This window comes from Poecilia formosa, unplaced genomic scaffold (assembly GCF_000485575.1).
Source record: "Poecilia formosa unplaced genomic scaffold, Poecilia_formosa-5.1.2 Scaffold236, whole genome shotgun sequence".
Lineage (NCBI taxonomy): Eukaryota > Metazoa > Chordata > Actinopteri > Cyprinodontiformes > Poeciliidae > Poecilia > Poecilia formosa.
The window spans coordinates 417,750-437,218 of record NW_006800175.1 but is presented as its reverse complement, the minus strand read 5'-3'; the positions used below and the strand labels follow the sequence as shown (position 1 = coordinate 437,218).

At 39.5% G+C, this 19,469-nt stretch overlaps 1 protein-coding gene across 1 annotated transcript in view; it reads right to left on the bottom strand.

Moving 5' to 3' along the window:
• Window positions 1-498: 498 nt before the first annotated feature.
• The window catches only part of fam49bb (family with sequence similarity 49 member Bb), a 53,580-nt gene continuing 34,609 nt past the window's right edge, over window positions 499-19,469 (bottom strand). Inside the window, exons 3-12 of the mRNA XM_007569098.2 lie at window positions 17,462-17,544; window positions 16,530-16,651; window positions 14,808-14,913; window positions 10,282-10,421; window positions 8,285-8,362; window positions 5,931-6,047; window positions 4,437-4,516; window positions 4,219-4,345; window positions 3,218-3,288; window positions 499-1,275 (exon numbers count right to left, since the gene is read on the bottom strand). Coding sequence (XP_007569160.1) covers window positions 1,212-1,275; window positions 3,218-3,288; window positions 4,219-4,345; window positions 4,437-4,516; window positions 5,931-6,047; window positions 8,285-8,362; window positions 10,282-10,421; window positions 14,808-14,913; window positions 16,530-16,651; window positions 17,462-17,534 — 978 coding nt within the window. The 5' untranslated portion in view covers window positions 17,535-17,544 and the 3' untranslated portion in view covers window positions 499-1,211. The remainder of the gene's footprint in view (window positions 1,276-3,217; window positions 3,289-4,218; window positions 4,346-4,436; window positions 4,517-5,930; window positions 6,048-8,284; window positions 8,363-10,281; window positions 10,422-14,807; window positions 14,914-16,529; window positions 16,652-17,461; window positions 17,545-19,469) is intronic.

The following is a 19,469-nucleotide window of genomic DNA, read 5'->3' as shown; positions in this document are numbered from 1 at the left end:
GAATTAGGACATTTTAGCCTACTTCATGTTGCCAGACCGGTTCTCTTTAAAAGGTTTTTTGAATCTACAGTCAAGCTTTCAAAAATGGGCCTATTCAAAGTTAATTTATGATTTAACAATTAGGATCTGGTTACCTTGATGGCTTTCTTCAGCTTGTATTTACTCAGATCACTTTTGTCTGAAATTAAAGTTTGTTTGAGCATCAAAAAGGGCAAAAACAAAAGAAATTAAATTTTTTGCTGCATTATACCGAGATGTTTCTCGTTATAAAACCTTTATGCTAAGCTAACCAGTGCAGATTATTTCCTTTCAGTAAAAGCCGAGTTCATTTCTGAGAAAAACAACGGCTCAGGCTCAGGGGAACAGATCTGAATGTTTTTCTTGCAGACATTTTGTGGTCAAATGTGAGAATCCTTGACACTTTTCACATGAGGGTTAAAAAAAAACAGTGTAAGAAAACATTTTCTCAGCTATCTGGCAATAAAAACTGATGGGACATTTTTTTTGTAGAAAACAAGAGTTCTACCTTTAATGTCTCCAGCCACATCATATTGTACATTTACAGTACAGATCCCAGATTCCATTTCGATTCTGCACCCCTCACAGTTTAAAGTTTTCAACTGAAAAATACGACAGAACAATGAACAAAAAGACATATGCACAAATTAAAACTTATAAAAATATAAAAACAGTACTCTTAAATCTCATGTTGACAAGTACCATTTCAATAACATAACTGATAAAAGCACAACAGAGCAAAATTGAACTGTTAGATTTTTTTAAATAGAAGAAAAGACATTTTCATCATGCAGAAGTTGTAATTAAATAACCAATCAAACAAAATAATATATACTTCTCTATATATCTCTCTGAAATTTTCAAGTCAAAGCACTCCCATCCCTTATTCAGGGAAAAACAAGAAATGTTTAAAAACACCAGAGGGTCTGCAATGCGTTCACGAGCCGCCATCTTTGCGTGGCCTTGTGTCGAAAACATCGCATCTCGACGTCATCTGTTTGGCACAGAAAGAGACGTCGCAATGGCAGTAGCATTTTGCATCATAAAAATGGGCGGAGCTGAGCTCATTTTCCAAGAATAACAACAAAAACAAAAGAATAAATGATAAAAAACAAATTAAAAACATTCTGTGCAGCTAAATCCCTCAGGACAGTGAGTGGTGCTTCTCCCCAGCAGTGGTTGCAGCTCAGTTCCTACTGCAGCATGCTCTTGATAGTCTTGTTGGTTGATTCGTCATTCAGATGCTTTGTGGTGTACCTGGGGTCCAGAAGAGAACAAAAACAGAAGACGTAGTTTCCAATTAATACTTAAATCGTCGTGTAAGCCAAACATTAGCAAGTCTGAAGCATTTCAGGGCCACAAAATCTGATAATTTTAAATTTAAAAATGCAAAAGTGAGTTCATTGTGATTTTATTTTTATTGTTTTAACTAAAATAAACGAAGCATGCAATAATTATGAAATGAACAAAGTGGTCTGATTGTTGAAGACATTAAATTTCCTTAATTAAAAAATATCTTGGTTTGTACTTACAATGTTCTATTTCAAGAATATTTTAAGCTATTGGTGAAAATTTCAAAATTGTTAGTGGAGCAAATTTGCATCATTCTTGGGCCATGCAAAACAATTCCAAGAGCCACAAATGGATCCAGGACCACACTTTAGACACCCCTCACTTAAATCATTAGAAGGTTTTTCTGTTTGTTTGTTTAACAAAAATGGATAAAATCTGAAATATTAATGTATTAAATTGTACAACACATTGAGTTATCTAGATTTTATCTTATTTAGTTTGTAGAGAGTGACGTTGAAATTATTTACAGATTTGAATTCAATCAAGAATCACAAATAATGCAAATAACTTGATAAAAATTACCACAAACTTTCACATTAAACAATTTTTTTTACTTTGTAACCAAAAATTTCCAAGCAGTTTCTTAGGATTTTGTGAGACCAAAATAAATGTGCATAAATGTGAAGTGGAAGAAAAATATGGATGGTTTTCAAAATTTTTGACAAATGTATGAAAGATGAAACGTACATATTTATGAAGCCCCATTTACTTTGATACATCTAAATACATAACATTTACACTTGCACGTGAAAATGACTGAAAACAGATGCACAATTATATAACCGTACATCTTTGAAAGACATTAGCAGAGCCTCCTACACAACCAACAAGAATGCAGCAAGTGGTTTCTGGATGACAAGTCAACAACAAAACTCTTGTCTTTTCCAGCAGTCATTGCACAGCTGTGAAACCAGCTGACCAAATGTGTTGGAGTTCTGCTTGGGTTGCTAGGTAACAGGCTGGAGTTCTGATTGGGTTGCTAGGTAACAGCGCAGTGTGACTCAACAGTTGGGAAGGGCTCATTTTCTAGACACCAGAAAATATTAACTTATAGTTAAAAAATGTTTGTTTGTTTTTTTCCCAAAGTGCTTGGGCTGTTTTTAGAAGCAGTTGAGAACCAAATTAAAGTACAAAAACATACAAAAAGTGAATTTTGCATAATAGTACTCCTTGAATGCATCTAAAAATCAAAGAAGTCGCATTCCTTTGACTGTTTTTGAGAATTTGTAGATAACATATAAGTTATAACTTCTTTGCTTATTCACAGTGTGATTTACTAAAGTTAGCTCTTCATTTATTTTAAGTCTCGTTTAAATAAATATGCTCAGAGAGTTAAAGCAGTGAACCTTTTAATCTGGAAAAAGCTTTTTAAAAAACACATTTATGAGCAGGTGTCGTTTAAATAGTCAAAAACAATATATTTAAATGAAGGCCGTCATCATTTACATTCATATTTTGAAACAAATTACAGAGAGAGGATGAGTTTTAAGGTTCAGTAAAGTCACTGCGAGCGTAAATCCTGATGGTATCGTTTCTCCGTATTTTGTCATCCTGTCAGATCAGAGCTGCGATCGCAGACGTTAAATCTGCTTGTGCATGAAAACGACCGGAGGACAGGAAGTGGTGGCCGCCTCTGGCCCATCGCAGATGTGGGGCTGGCTCAGATTATGACCCTGTCTGTCTGAGAGGCGGCGACCCGGGCGGCCTTTGTTTGGACCGAGAGGGACGAGGTGTCAGATTTAATCTGGGGATTTTTTCTGAGCTGGAATAATGAAGCTCACAGTGAGTCAGGGAGAAGAAAATAATCCAGGGTGTTCAAACGGAGATGTGACTCGCCACAGCTCACCTGAGAGCGTTGAGAAGGCCATCTACGCTGTTTGGAGGCTGATCTTTGAGGACTTTGATGCAGCCTTTCATCTGCAGAGAACAAATGCATCATCTGGATTAAAACGAGATTAGAACGAGATTAAATTGAGATTTAATCTGCAGGAAATGTTCAGAAACAAAATTCTACCTAAAGCAAATTTTAGAGATGGAAGTGCTAAAGTTAATGAAGGAAGTAAAGAAGGAAGACAGGAGAAGATTAAGGAATAAAAGAAGGAAGGGCACAAGAACAAGGAAGTAAAAAAAGAAGTAAGTACACAAGGAGAATGATGGAAAGAAGGAAGAAAGGAAGGAATAAAGGAAAGAAGGAAACAAGGAGGAAGGAACGAAAGAAGGAAGCAAGAAAGCAAGGAAGGAAAAAAGGAATAAAGTAAACAAGAAAAAGAAAGAAAGGAAGAGAGGAAGGAAGCAAGGAAGGAAAGGAAGAAAAGAAGGAAGCAAGGAGGGAAGGAAGGACATAGAAAGGGAAGGAAGACAGGACAAAATGAAAAATGGTGAAAATGAAGGAACAGAAAAATGGAAGGATGAAGGAAAGAAGGAACAAAGGAAGGAAAGAAAGTAGGAAGGAAGTATGGATACAAGAAGGAAAGGAACGATACACGAAGGTAGGAAAAGAGAAGGGAGGAAGAACATAAAAAAGGAAGGAAGGAAAGAAGGAAAAGAGTATTAAAGGCAAAATAAGTGATGGAGAGATGAAAAGAAAAGAAATGAATGAGGAAAGAAGGGAAAGACAAAGAAAAGGGAAGGAAATGACCAAAAAAATTAAAGGTAGGAAGAACCAAGGATGAAAGTGAGGAAAGAAGGAATAGAGGAAGAAAAGAAACAGTTGATAGGATAGAAAATCAACTTCTCTCTATAATCTTTAATTCTTTCCTGGAAAAACTGAAATCATCTCTGGACTTTCCGAGCCTCTGAGTAAGAATCCTGTAAACAGCGTCACAATCTGATCTTTTCTCAGCTTACATCGATTTTAGATGACTTGGCAAAGGCTCCAACAGGATGGACGTAGTCGTACAAGATGATGACTCCGACCATCACCCTGAGACAGAAGGACACCGTGTCCTCGCTGTTGAAACGGCTGCGGTACTCCCTGAAAGAGACGCACAGCAGGGATCACAGGCCTGAAAAAAAAAAAAAACAAACCCGGAGCAGACGGGAAGCAGGTGGAGGGAATCACTCACGGCGTTTCCAACATGACTTTACACACACTCGCCATCGTGCTCAAGCAGTCTGTCGTGTTCTCGATGGGCAGGTTCTTGTTCTGCGGGAAGAAAAAAAAGCAACATGGCGGCGTTTCAATAACTTTTAAATATTTAGGACTTCCTCTCAGAGGAGTCTAGCTTCATGTCTCAAATATAAACAAAGAAACTCAAACAGCTTTATCAGAAGTTAGAGAGACATTTCTGACTTTTAAAGCTGATGTTTAATTTTCAGCCATAAATATTTCTGAAGGTTAATGTCCACCAGGAGGAGACGCAGGACACTCCGGAGGGACTCACAAATGAAACTCTTTGAAAAACATGTTCCCCTCCTCGCCTGTGGGTGCGCTGCACCAAGAACCTCTGAAGAAGACACTGAGCGTAACTTCCTTCTTCACAAAATGTTAACAAAAATGGAGTGGCATCAGATTTTAGATGTAGGATTTCTGTTTGATAAAAGACCACAAGCCATTTCTTCTGCTAGCATTAGATTCTTGCCTTTGTTTTGTTTGTATTTACCCAGAATGCCCTGCGCTATAGTCCACTTCGGTCTCCGGTTCCCTTAACATTCACATCTGCATTTAAACTCCACCAGAGTTCACTACAACCGAGACCGAGGATTTTAGGTGGACCGGAATTTGCTTTTTTGGTCTGCGCGTTCAGACCTCCCCAAACGAACTGGAGTTCATTTACACCCATCCTTATTGGTCCACTTTAAATCCAGTTCACTTGTCTAGAAAGTTTGGTCGTTTGGGGAGGTGTGAATGCGTAACCGAACTCTGGCCCACCTTAGGTCTCATTTAAGGTGGAAGTGAATTCTGGTATGGTTTGGATACATATGTGGATGCAAGCGGACTGGAGACCGCTCCAACAGGATTAAGTGGACTATAGTGAAAGGCATTCTGGGTAAATACAATCAAGACAAACGGATGAGTCTAGCGCTAGTGGGAGAAGTGGCTAGTGGTCTTTTTCCAAAGACAAAAAATGTTAAAATTTTGTGAAAAAGGAATTTGCTCTTTTTCAGAGGTTTTTGTTTCGTTTCCTTTAGTGGTTCTTGGTGCAGCGCCCCCACAGGCCAGGAGGGGAACAGGTTCTTCAATTAATTTGATTAGTTTGACTCAGTGCAGTGTGAAAGCGTACTGCAGTAGCTGAAAATGTAATAAATGTTGCAATTTTGCTCCCAACTGGGCTATCAGGGATAAAAACACCCTAAGCTTTTCTGTTTAGGCTGCTGCCTCTGCGACTCCAGACTGAGCAGAACAAAAATGCTTCAATCTTAAACTGGCCAAAACTAAAATAATAAATTTTATAAACAATTGATGAATTTTTCTCACTTCTCCTAAGTCTTATTTGTATCCCACTGTACAGTAAAAGTGTTCATACTCCTTAAACTTGCATCATTTTCAGTCCATTTCACAATTATGCTGTACTTTGTTTTGGCTTTTCAGATAAAATCTTTAATTTCTGGCCTCTCACCTCTGATACGAACTTCGTTGTGCCGTCACTTAACGTCTTCAGCATGGGTGTGGCGTCAGCGTAGAACAGAGATATCCGATTGGCCAGTTCATTGTTGACTTCGTTCTCGCCTTCTGCCTGGAAATCGAACAAAATAAAGCCAGACTGAGTGCGGTTATTTAACCTGCAGACCTGTCATCTATTGTTCAGGTCGTCTGACCTTCATATAAAATTCTTATGAGGACCTTTAGCTGACCCCAGAGATATAAAAGAACTGTTATCGGAGTAAAATTTGAATGAAAAATGTCAAAGTAATAAAACAAAAGGTGCTACTGAATGAGTAATCTAAAAGCCATCTCTTCCTGCTTTCACTGCATATTGGAAGATAGGGGTAGAAACCATTAATATCTGGTTGTTCGAGCAGCTTCAGTGGAGTGTGCGTTTGTGCATATGAAGAGATATTTTCTCACATGAAATTATGACAGGAAAACACTGATATGAACCGCTTCACCCCTTAGTTTCCCAGCTGCACAAAACACCTGGCAGATAACGGAGAACAAGGTGTCTCTTGAAGAGCCTGAGCTAAATTCGTCCACATATTTAAAACGAAACAACAAGGGAACATTTCCTGCCGTCAAGAGAAACCCTGACAGGACGAGAATAAATCGCCCCAAACTTTCAAACCAATTCAGGTTTTAACGAATCCTGACGGATGTGTTCAAAGACAGCCTGAGCGGGACAGATGCGTTTCATCTCGGATGTCTGAATGATTCAGTTCTCTGAGCGGTGACTAAATCGGGGGACGGCAGCCGGGGCGTCGTTCAGCGCTGACAGGCTCCCAACGACGGCTTGTCTGGGCCCGTTTCCTCTAATGGCAAACTCATGACCGAGGGGAAGAATGCTTCCGTCAGACAGGTCACAACGGAGACCAGACTGTGAAATTTAAACTACCGCCTTAAACAAGCAGCAGACGAGGAGAGATCAGCTGGAGTTCAGCATGAAAGATACAAGACAGCGAATGGCTTTTTGAAGCTCGGTAACAGCAGAAACCTTTAACTGGGCCACTTTAACGGTCCATTAAAAACAATCGGGTGTTAAAACTTTTTAAACGCCTTCTTTTTGTGTTGTAGGGTTATATTTGATCCTCTCTGAAGCCATCAGATCTGCAAGGGAACAAATCAATGGGACAGTTCTGGAGCAGGAAAATCATCATTTCCTCCCATGTCAGGCATGAATGGAATAAACAAGCACCTGGATGCAACGCTCAGTACAGATGAGAACACAGAAATGGGGGTTTTCATGGCCAATATTAACCAGAGGGGTCAGTTATTCGACAAAAGCGAGGCCAGACATGCTCCTACAAGCTGAAAACAACCAATTAATTGACTGAACAGCAACTCAGACAGTGAAAAATCAGATTTTTTCCATTCAAATTAAATGATCCAAGTATCTTCAAAGAGTCGTTTTGGATGGTGATGCTTTGGCTAAGAAGGCTCTCCAGTAGCAGTCAATCTCGCAACTAATCTGAAAAGGCCTCTGACTGAAGACTGTGATTTCATGCCAACAGCTATTAGCAAGCACTGCTAATCCACCTCATTTGCTTTTGCAGCTCCTCTTTAAGTCTCATCGTACATTTAGAAAGCAGGACCGAGATTAACCTCTTAACCGTCTGTAGAGTCGAATTAACTTCAGTATTTTTATGATCAGTTGTTTGTTTTTTGATTAAAATAGAATATATCTCAGTTCCTGTGGGTCTTTCTTGTAATCTTTGCTTTAACTGGAGTTTCATCATTTTCCTGAGAGAAAAATATTTTCACTTCAATGAGGAAAAGAGATATGATCCTTCAGATTTTTCATAGCAGGCTTATTCATGAACATTAATATTGTTAAATGCATCCTACACGTGTCGCTATGATTCATCAATTTTGGAAATGTTTTTTAAATTGTTAGAAAGTCAACAAACACAACCAAAAGGACGTAAACTGTTTAAATTTGTAGTAAATAGGCTTGTCTGACCTAAACTGGTTATATTAATGTAACTGTTTTACAAACAGCAGAGAAAGAAATTATATAATTCCTTTGGAGTGCTTTTCTTTTCTCCTCCTGAATATTTTGATCCCAAAGCTCTCTTAAGATCAACTTATGAGGGATATATTTAATTTTTAACAAGCTAAGTGCTTTATCACGTTCCCCAGTTTGTTCCCAACTGTGTTTATGTGTCGTTTAGTGATGAAAACACAAATAAGAAAAAAACCCATGTGGCCTGTTTTTGTAGGAATGACTGTAAATTTTGATCTGTAAAACCAAAGATCAAAAGTTGCCCCCTCCTCCTCCTCCTCCTCCTCCGTCCGGCTCTTTAGCGAAAGCGTCCTCACCGGAACGTTATTGATCCGCATTCGGCTCAGGGTTCTCCTGTAGTAGCTGAAGTCGTTCTGAATGGCAGGATTTGTCATCTGGAAGAGAGGAGAAATGGGGAACAATGAGACGGGTCTGCTGTGGGGCGGCGAGTTCAGGATCAAACCCGCCGCTGCGCTGTCATGACAGAACGTTTTAGCCAGCAAGGCAGAAATGCAGCTTTGGGCAGGAATGACATAAAAAGAACACGGATACAATTACAGCTTTATTTGCTGAACTGAATTTAAGTCGTCTGACACCGATTCGGCCCCTTGCATCCCCATCCTCCCTCTCCTCCTGTCAGGAGATATTTGGCTTTTTTCCCTCATTTTACAGGAATCAGCTGCACCGTTTCTGACAGGAGGGTAAAGCTAAATAAAAAAAGTCTCATTAAGTCGAGGCACAGCACAAATCTGTGACATTATTTACACTCAGAGCTTCACACTTACTTTAAAATATGAAGCATCTTATTTTGACCTCCTGCAAAAACGAAGCTGTCCAATGAGAGAGCTTCTTACAAAACGGTACCACCAGTGAAAGCTCATTATGTGGGTAATTATCCTCATTCCTGCACGAGCCCGTCACTGTCAAAGCTGCACTAGCAGCATGTTAATCCTGCTACAATGGACTGGTACTTCGTCTTTGTCCACTGCTTCCACCAGCGGAGACAGTCTGCACTGCCAGGGCGGGGCTGCATGCCACTCAGACGCTCTAACTAGGTCAGAAGCCCGTGCACGGATGTGAAAGATTGATGAATGGGCCAGGCATGCCACCTTGCACCCCCCATCTTCATGTTTTATCTTGCCAGACTGGGTGGTGGGTACTAATTGGGGTGTCGCCTCGGGGAGTCGGGGAGCCGTTTGCGTCTCGGAGTGAAGAGCAAACGAGTTCGGGATTACGTGTCGTTACAATGGGCATTTGAGCGACACCTACGCTTGATGTGTGAGACTTTGAACAGCGTTTCATTAGCACTCTGCGGCTGATTAGAGGCCAGATTCCTCATTTGATCGCTTACAGAAACACGACACACTCAGAAGCAAGAGCAGGATTAGGACAATTTTCAACCCTCAGTCTCCCAAAAGTCAACTTGTTTGTGTTGCAGCAGAATAAAGCAAACATTAGTGATGGGTGGAAGGTGAGCATTTCATCTTAGGCCTAATCCACACGTATACCTGGGAAAACTAATAAATTTTAAGCATTTTGGCCTCAGTTTAATCAGAGTTTCTGCAGGTTTCACCAACTCACCAATTAAGACTTTTAAGACCATTCGGAATGAAATTTAAGATTTGTATCACTACAGAAGTGTACAAAAGAAAATCACAGATGAATAAATCCTGTGGGTTGGCAACAGAAGTGAACTAATGGCATCCGGCAGACTGACGATGGACATAAAAAAAAAGCTAGTTAGTTACTGGTAGCCTCAACCGCTTCAAGTTACGACTGCAAGTTTTGCTAGAAGTAAAGTTTCTCCAGAAATGAGAAAACTACAGAATATATAGGATTAAATCCTCAAACCAAAGAGGAAATCTGAGAAAACTCTGCATTTGTATCTGTGTGTCTACATGGAAAAATAGAGATTTGGGGTATTACAGTCTGTGATAAATAATGCACCAATGTAGCCTCATCGACATGTTTCCAGTCGATATCGTCTTGTGTTTTATTAAATTTATATTCCAATACACTTTTTAAAAGTATTTCAACTGTCCACACAAATTAACCTGCTAGTTCCACAGTTAATTCCTAACAGGAAGTTACAATCTGTTTGGCTGACACAGGTGTTGGCACTACACTGCCCCCTATGGGTTTGGCATGTTAAAAACGATGCTCAGTGGTGTAATTAATTAGGTGTACGTGGAGGTAAACTTTTATGAAACCCATCCCGTGTGTAAAATGTTATATTTTAACTATGTGGAAGAAATATTTGTTTTATTAAGATCGTACTGAGTGTGTACAAAGCCATAGGCAGAAACGGTCGAACCTTCAGCTCGTCAAAGCGCAGGGTGAAGTGCAGGATCTCAGCGAACTGCTTCGCCAGCGCCTGCTCCCGCTCCAGGTGCTGGGTCGGGTCGCTGTACGTCTCGTTGGTCAGAGCACCCAGCAGGCTGTGCAACGCCGCTTCTGTCAGAGAAAAACACATTTAAAGACGTTTATTCTCACAAAAAACAACGAAGAGAAGGTTCTCAAACAAGTAGTGGAGCTGAACTTTGTACCTTTTTCCATTCGAGTGCAAAGCTAACGACTACAGAAGCTAAATATTAGAGCCAGCAATATTAATGCAATTAATCAAAAACGTTTTATTACTAAATAATGCAGATTAATCACGTTACCTATTTTGGTTACTTAGATCAAAGAAATACTAAAACTTTTGGATAAAAGGAAGGTAGCATAGAGTTACTTATTGCAAACAACCAGCTTATGTTTAGCATTTCTAAATTACGTTTGAAACAAATTTAATTCTTTTAAACATTCCTGGATCTGAAAAACTGAGATGTTCGGTTTAGGAAAGTTAAAACTTTTTCTGACACATTTTGTGAAAACGTGCATTAACCATGATTAACCACAGCCCTAGAGGGTGTTTAATCTGATAAAAAAAATTTTTTTTAATTGATTTACAGAACTTCTAAATATGCAGACATGAGACGCATGCCTGCATATCTAAATATGCAGCGGTTTGAGACATAAAAGAAAACTTATTTATAACACCTCTTTGTGATATGAAAATTACTTAATTATTCACCAAGAGGAAAACAGACACGCTTAACTCTGTAGAGAAGCGTCACTCTCTAAGGGGACAAGTGGATGCAAACTGAAGCTGCTGCCAAAAAAAATGAATCCCCACAGCAACAGATGTCTTCTCCGCAGGACATCTCCCCACATTGCTAAATTTACCCCCCAAAAATACAACCTAAAACTTCACAAATGCAAACATCATCCTAAATTTTACTCTCAAGACTCAAAGGGATAAAAGTTAAAGCAAGGAATGATCTCCTGTCGTCTTTGTTTGAGGTCAAGGAACAAGTGTCAGAGTGGATCCCGGTAAAGTTCCCGAAGCGTCAGCCGGCTGAAGCATCCTGATTCTGGGCCAGCGGTGAAATTGCCCAGAGGCCAGAGGCAGGAAGACGGGGTGCAGGGCCTCTCCCGTTCAGATGCAGATGAGACATGGGACTAATTATCTTATTGGCATGGAAATAAGAAGGGAGGAGGGGATGGCATGATGTCATTCAAGCAGGATTACAGTCATTGTTTTGACTGTGCCATGCCTTGACATTACATACCCATGGTCAGATAATTAGGGAGGCATGAGGAGGGCCGGGCGGGAAATGAAAAACACATTAAGGGAGATTCAACTGAGAACTTCCAAAGGAGAGTAATATTATACAAACATGTCTTCTTCACATGAAGGGAACCCAGAGGGAATTTTATTTATAGACGCAGACGGGGTTTTGAGTTCAGTCTCAAAGCTTCAACAGCGACGTAACTCAGGCACCGTTGTAGCAAATTCAATTTAAACTGATTTATTCCAAGTATATTTTACAGTTCGTTATGATCACCAATCACGATGCTCATGTCAACATGACCCAGATTCAGACACGGCTTTACTTAAGATAACGGGGGTAAGAGGACTTTCAGGAGACGGGCTGAGAGCTGGCAGGGCCGCGGCAGTGAACTGAGCGCGTCTGCCATCCGGTAATGACTACCATCTGCTTGGGATGGCGTTTGCAGCCGAGCGGCTGATTAAAAATGGCCAGAGTGGTGCAGTTTTTTTCCCTCCTCCCTCGTCTGCGTCCCAGTCAAAACAGAAGTTAGAGCAGAGCTGCTTTTAGTGCCGTCGGAAACGCGGCGCTCCAAAACGTTGGCGAGACGGGGAGAGAGAGAGAGAGATGGGGGAGGGATGTCTGATCTCATCAGGTCATAGCGGAGCAGGCGAGGAGGATCTGAGCATGTCTGATCTTTATTTTCAGAGATCGAAACTTTACGGGAAGGTAGATGCTGATATGACTGTTCTTCAGAAAAGAAGCACCACCTTCATTCACCAGAAACACAAAGTTATGAAATGACCATCACATGCCTGACAGGAGAGTCAAATTCATTTTCCTTTTGGGCCAAATCAAAATCATGAATTTTCCTACAGGAGCAGTTGTACCAGAATCTACTGATAAAACCCGTTAAGCTGTTAAAATATAAATAAATTCTTAAAATTAAATAATAATTAACATCTCGTCAGTCCCTTCAGGATTTTGCGATTGTCTTTGTGAATGGACTTATGTATGATGGTAAATACGACTTTATTACCCACGGCATCATTATTATGGATTATAACTCGACAAAGTAAAGCTGAGGCAGCTGTTTAGTAGAAGTAAGAAATACTGCCACCTACAGGTGGGAGTAAAATGTCTCTTAGATCAAACATTTTTCACCCTTTTCGTGAAAAATTTGCAATAAACTCACAATTATGCATGGGAAAAGTGCAGGGATTTTTTGGTTTTGTTTGAATTTTCACAATAATTCACAAGAAAGCAAACGTTTAAAATTTCAAGATATCCAGATGATGCCACCATACCTACCATTTCATTAACAGTTAAGACCTAACATGTTTAGTTTGGGAAACTAAAGCACAGAAATGCTTCACTTTTGTCTTGATTGGTCTCTCTGCATTTTATTTTGAAAGGCCAACATAAACTGTCAATTGAATCACTGGTGATGCTTCAATAATGTAGAAATTTAGCCCATGAAATATTGAGTGTTTTATTTTTTTTTAAGAGAAAAACATTAATAGGTTAAATAATGAGCCCTGAGGAATCATCTGAGGCTCTTATTTTGAAAAGTATCAATTATAAATATTAATCTCTGAAACCCATTTAGAAACTATTGTTTGTTGAGAAAGTCATTTTTAATTTTTAAATTGCAGATATTACAAAGTATGGTAAAATGTGAAAATATTTAATTGATGGATGGAACGGCCGAATTTGTCACTATATCTATGTTTTAAAGGATTAGTTATGAGCGCAGACCCCTGATTTTTGGAACCAGATGGATAAAATTTTGATGTTTCCCAACAATTAAGTCAACAAAATGTAAGATTTTCACTTTCTGCACTGAAAACATCTCAAAACTGACTCCTGCTGCAGTTCTCTGATTATTCTGCATTTATTTTTGTTTAAAGATGGACTCATTTGTTTGAAAAGCAAAGCCGCCCATTACATAAGCGGCTCTTCTGAACAGTCCGGCTCTGTAGTAGACGTTCATCTTCATGTGGATAAGTCAAGACGCCAGGCCGACACGGACCCTGAAGCCAGGAGCCAAGACAGTGAATTAGAGCAGCAGCCGACGCTGAGAGATGACCTACTTTGTTACATAACAGCCGCCGTCAGGCTGCCGCCGCCCACTGCTCCCATTGAAAACCCCGCCGTCCCGGGGTTGATGCTACCGAGGCGTGACAGGCTCCGCCCCCCTCCTCACATAGAGGGTCAAAAGAAGACCATGGAGCAGAAAGCCAACTCCCCTCGACTCCTTGATTCTGTGCTAATTAAACACGCTGTAGCCCCCTCCCACACAAGAAATGAACTAATAAACAATGCAAATCCATGGAGGCTTATCAAAGCCACAGAAAAGAGGCTGGGGTAATGTTGCATGGATATAGGTAGACATGTTCAGCCAATAATTTATGAAAATGGTGCAAAAAAATAAAAGAAAAGAAAAAGCAAAGATAAAAGAAGTTCCAACTAAGTCACAAACATCAGCAGGAGTTTAAAGGTGATCCATTATGCTTCCTTGAACAGGTTAGGATTGGGCTACGAGCTAAACAAAACGGGCTCATTACATTTTTCGCACAAAATAATTCTTAAGATTTCAGTCTGGTCTGATATTTTGAGCTCCTTTCAGGATCAACTGTTTTAGGCCATCTTGTCACTTTAAATCGGTGCTGGCCACGCCTCCCCAACTCAACATTTACACTCGCACGTAAAAATGGCTGCAAACAAATGTACAATAACACAAACGTACATCTTTGAGAAGCAGATGTGGAGCCTCCTGCACAACCAACAAGAATGCAGCAAGTGGTTTCTGAATGGTAAGTCATCAACAAAACACTTGTCTTTTCCAGCAGCCATTGTACGGCGCATACGGTGGTAAAACCAGATGGTCAAACATGTTGGTTGCTAGGTGATGGGTAGAACCTCGCTGGGGTTGCTAGGTAACAAACTGAGCTTCGTTACGGTTGCTAGGTGAGGAGCAGTGTCTGCTGTTTTGTGCTACATTCAGAAGATTTTTTCCTTCTGGGTTATTTTCCAGACACCAAAAACACATGAACTTATTGCCAAAACACATCTGGGCGATTTTTTTAAAAAGCAGTGGAGACACAAATGGAAGTACAAAAATGTGTAAAATCTGAATTTTGCACAATATGTCTCCCTTGAGGGAAAATACCAGAGCACACCTGAGATTGCTTCAGGGTAAACCAGCGATATCATTGTTGCTCTCCTACCAGAAACAGAAGTTAGTTACCTAATCTCTGGGAGAACTCGTAGAACTTCTTCAGTTTTCCCACCAAGGGAACCACAGCTGCCCACGCCTGTTCCTGCAAGGCATCATCGCTTGGATTCTGGATTGCCTGCAGGAAAAAAAAAAAACAATGATTTAAAGTTTCGTATGGCAATAGGTTTAAAAACATTTAAACCAAACAATCAGAAGCATGCAAATCAAATGTTTAGAGTTTCAAATGATTTAAATGAAAATGTTTCTGCTGTATACGTTTATTGAAACACTGGGAGGAAGCAGACAAGTTTTGCTTTGTGCACTAGAAAGGAGTTAGGTTTTGCATTTTCAAGTCTCTGGAGTCTTCAAAGAAAATCCCTGGACTAGGACATAGCTCTCGATTTTTCTATTTGTTTTGTAATGTAAAATATGCAACTGACTGTCAGGATAAACTATATTTAGAAACTTAAGTGTTCACTTCTTCCTACTCCTTTTCAAACATTAAAGTAGTGGTGAGCTTATAATTTTCTTCTTTTTAGTTCTTTTTACTTGTTTTTGCTTGACCTACTAGTTACTTGTGTTTTTTAAACTAAAATAAATAAATAAAAGAATCTTATTTTTGTACATTACAAATATATTCATAAACCTTTAACTTTTTATTTAGCTGTTAGAAGCCGGAACTTTAAGGTATTTTATTGAGATTTTGTGTGTAACACCAAAACAGGGCGATGCAAACTACAAAGTGAAAGGAATATAATGGATCGTTTGGAAAAAATAACATCTGAAAAGTGTGGCATACACTTGTATCCAACGCCAAGCGTAAGTAATTACACTTGTGTTACTTTCACTGTAATTACAGCTGCAGGGGCCTTTTTTGGGTTCGACTAACAGCTTTGCACATATACAGACTGAAATTTATCACAATTCGTCTTTGAAAAACAGCAAAAGTTAACCAGACCGGATGGAGAATTTCTAAAGATCACCAAAGATTATCAACTGGATTTAGGTCTGGACTTTGACTGGGCCAAAAAAAAAATCCTGAATATATGCATCTCTGTTTGAATGTTTAGGGTTGTTCTTCTGCTGAAAGGTTGAACCTCCAGTCCAGGATCAAATCATTTGCAGCAGTTACAAACATTTCATTTGTAAATACAAATGCAAAATGTATTTCACTGTGATTTTTTTTTTTTTACTTTACAAGTTCAACAATACATTTAACACTTTTATTAAAAGAAACAAAGTGGTTTGAGGGTTGTAGAAAACAGATCTAATTCATGCTTGATTCAAAACATAAAAGGCCCTTGGATTTGTTAAAAGACAAGAAAATTTTAGGATTAATTATCTTAAACTATCCTCAGCTGGAACTTCTGAACTTCTTGTGTTGGTCAGACAAATATGTACCATTTGTAAATCATTCGAAGGGCCACAAATGACCCGTGAACCACACTTTGGACATCCCTGATTAAAGCCTTTCAGTTTTCTTACAGTATTGCCCTGAATTTATCTCCAGCCATCCTCTTATCATCTGTCATCTGCTTCTCCTAATATTGATAAGTTCATTATAACGTGGCAAAAATGTCAATGAAACTAGCAACTTCTATAAATATTCAATAATTATTTACTTAAAACAATCTGAAAAGTTACTTATAAGTTAGTTTTGTAAGATATTTTCACTAGAAACTAGAACAGATATACTTGATAAAATGTTGTGTTTTTGCAGTGTATTCAGGTGGATTACAGTAACATCTGCACCTCTCTGATTTCCTGCCCTGCTCCTTTATAGGCCTGCAGTTCATCCAGGATCGCTTTGGCATCCTTCAGCACCACATCCACCTGGTCCCACACCTCTCGCTCTGCTTCTGTGGGCTGCGCATCTGCAAAGAAACAGCACAAGTTTCTGATTCATATTCACATCCTGACCCGTTATAAAGAGTTTCAAAGAACATCAAATCGTCAGCTATCAGAAAGTTTAATAAACATTTCCCCAATTATGCAAATGAAAGTAAGCAGAAATAATCTCTTTTTGACACCGCCCATTTTCCAGGCTGAGTGGCAGAAAACGGAGGAAGATAAGATGAGACAAATGGACTCGTGTACACCCTGTGGCTCTGAATACAGAGCAGAATACTAACGCTTTCCATTGGATCCAAACACACACAACACTCTGAATCACCTGAGATGATCTCTTCACCGCTCATTAATTTCATTTGCAAACAAAGTCAGGATTAACATACAATCTAGCAGCTTTCCTCGACAGAGCTGCATCAAATCGTTTGCTGAAATGTAAAAAATGTGAAGCTCTTTTATTATAAAAACTGAGCTTTTCAAGGAAGGATTTTTCTCCCAAGGTATCACAGAGTCTCTCGGTTTGCCAAGTGTAGCGCAGGTTCAAGCTGTGTTCAGGGGCCTTAGGCTATGCAGCAGCTGAACTTCAGCGCTTTAGATTTGGGGGGTTGGGGGCTCCCATTGATATTCTGCACACACACTGCAGTGGAAAATAGCAGGTTGATGGAAAAGTGCAGCAGCTCTAGAGCTGAAGCCGAATCTTTCGCTGCCGGGAGGAACTTGTGTAAGAGATAAATCGGTGTGTGAAAAAAAAAAAAGTTAGGGGTTGATAATGTTATGGAAACATATTCATGTGATCGATATCTGCAGTGGGAGCAATTACTCGTAAAGAAACTCACTTTCAAAATCGAGGAAGAAATTGGGCTCCTGTTCCAGATCTGTGCATGTCAGAACTTTCAGTAGGTTCCCCATGTTATGATACCTGTTGAAGGAGAGAGAGAAATCAATGGAGGAATGCAGCAGTGAATGTGATGAGCAGGTGTCGATGCTCTGCTGCATCCCGTTCGCCTCATTCCGGCTCTGCTTCACCGCTCTGATGCCTGTATGAACTCAGCAGATCCCCAGATGTGCCCACCGCTCATAGGCACCCCAAGCTCCCCTTGGACCCCGGCCCGCTGTGTGTTTCCTGCACTCAACTTCTCACCAAGCAGATGTCAAACCAGTAAGCCCCAAAAATAAAACAAAAGCTGAGTTTTTCTGCTTTGCTAAGCTTCTTCCCAGCATTTGAGAAGCATTTACAGGCAGCAGTATGCAAAAATCACCATCGTCCACAGGGATCAGACTTCTGATCCGAGTTCACACATGCAGCATGAAGCTTTTTACTCCACCAAATAATGTCCAATTAAATAGTTAAACTGTCAGCAGAGATGAATCTTCGAAAAACTGTTTTAAAGAGGATCAAACCAATACCTGTTCATCTCTTGTGCAGTGAGTCTGTTTGACATCAAAATTTACACGCAACACCCTGCAGATTTTGCAGAAAACATCAGAAATACTGAAGCATTCAGCAAACATCTTATTATCAGATATATATATGATACTAAAGTTTATTTCCAAAGTTATATTTACTTACAAGAAAGGACTCCACTGCAAAACTGAACTTTTCCAGACTCAAATTCCCAAGATTTTTCTGAATGTTTTTGCAACATTAACAGCATTTTTTGTGCAAAATATTTGCCTTTTAAAATTCCACAAAACAATAAACCAATTAAGTTTACTTTCAGATTGATGGTGTGTGCGCTGCATCAGCTCCATTTCCGTTTTATTCTACATGATTATCTAAGGCAAAGTTTAAATAATCATCTTTATGGATTATTATATTTTTATCTAAGGTCATCATACTGTCATGATTTCATGATGTTTACTGGCAAGAACATTGCTACATTTTCTCAAACTTGGAGGAAAATACTGGCTTTGCAGATTTAAAAAAAACACCAACATTGAAGATGTGAAAACCAATGGGGCCTCAACCATCACTTTTATTAAGGTAAAACTTGTTTCAGAAATGTTTGATATTAAAACAATTAGATAATGTTACAGATATTTAAATTTTTTACTTTACTACTGAAACTGTGTGAGTGCTTTTAAACAAAATGGTGCCATAAAACCTCATTTCATCCGATGCAGAATACAGGACTTAATGCAAGAAGATTGAGTGCTGAAGTAAGTTCACCTAGGCAATAAATCAACATACACAGACCCATTCAATAAATTAGAATATTATTTCAGCAACTCAATTCACTAAGTGAAGCACATTATGTAGATTAATTCCAGACTGAACCTTTTATTCCTGTTAATTAAGATGATTTTCCTCTTGCAGCTAATGAACACACGACATTTAGGATTCAATAAAACCAAACCAAAACAAAAAAAAGTTGAATGTGGGCTCAATAAAAGTAATGCTTAGCACCAGTTATTTTCAAAAGGCACTTTTAATCTGACAAGCAAACCTCATTGGAATGAGTGTAACTCTGCTATAAAGCATGTTGTGCTCTTTTCTGTCAGACCTGGTCGGTGCTGAACTGAAAAGGACCTTTAAGGAACAGGAATAAAGGAAAACTCGACTTCCACAGCTTTAGCAGACAGTCTGCGTCTACTTTCCTCCTACAGTCCACCCACACATGCTGTATACGGTTTATGCAATCCACAATGTATGTCTCAACCGAAGTTGTACAACCTGAAGTGACAGGCTCGCGCTGCTCTCTGCTATGTTGATCCACTGGCTCCTACAGAGAAGGAAGTTGATGTTTCTCACAGGCAAAGGTCAACAGATGTGTGTCAAGCCAGGAGTGGGGAAGAGTTTGTTTGGAGAAACAACATCCGGCTCCACCGCCGGCAACAGATTTA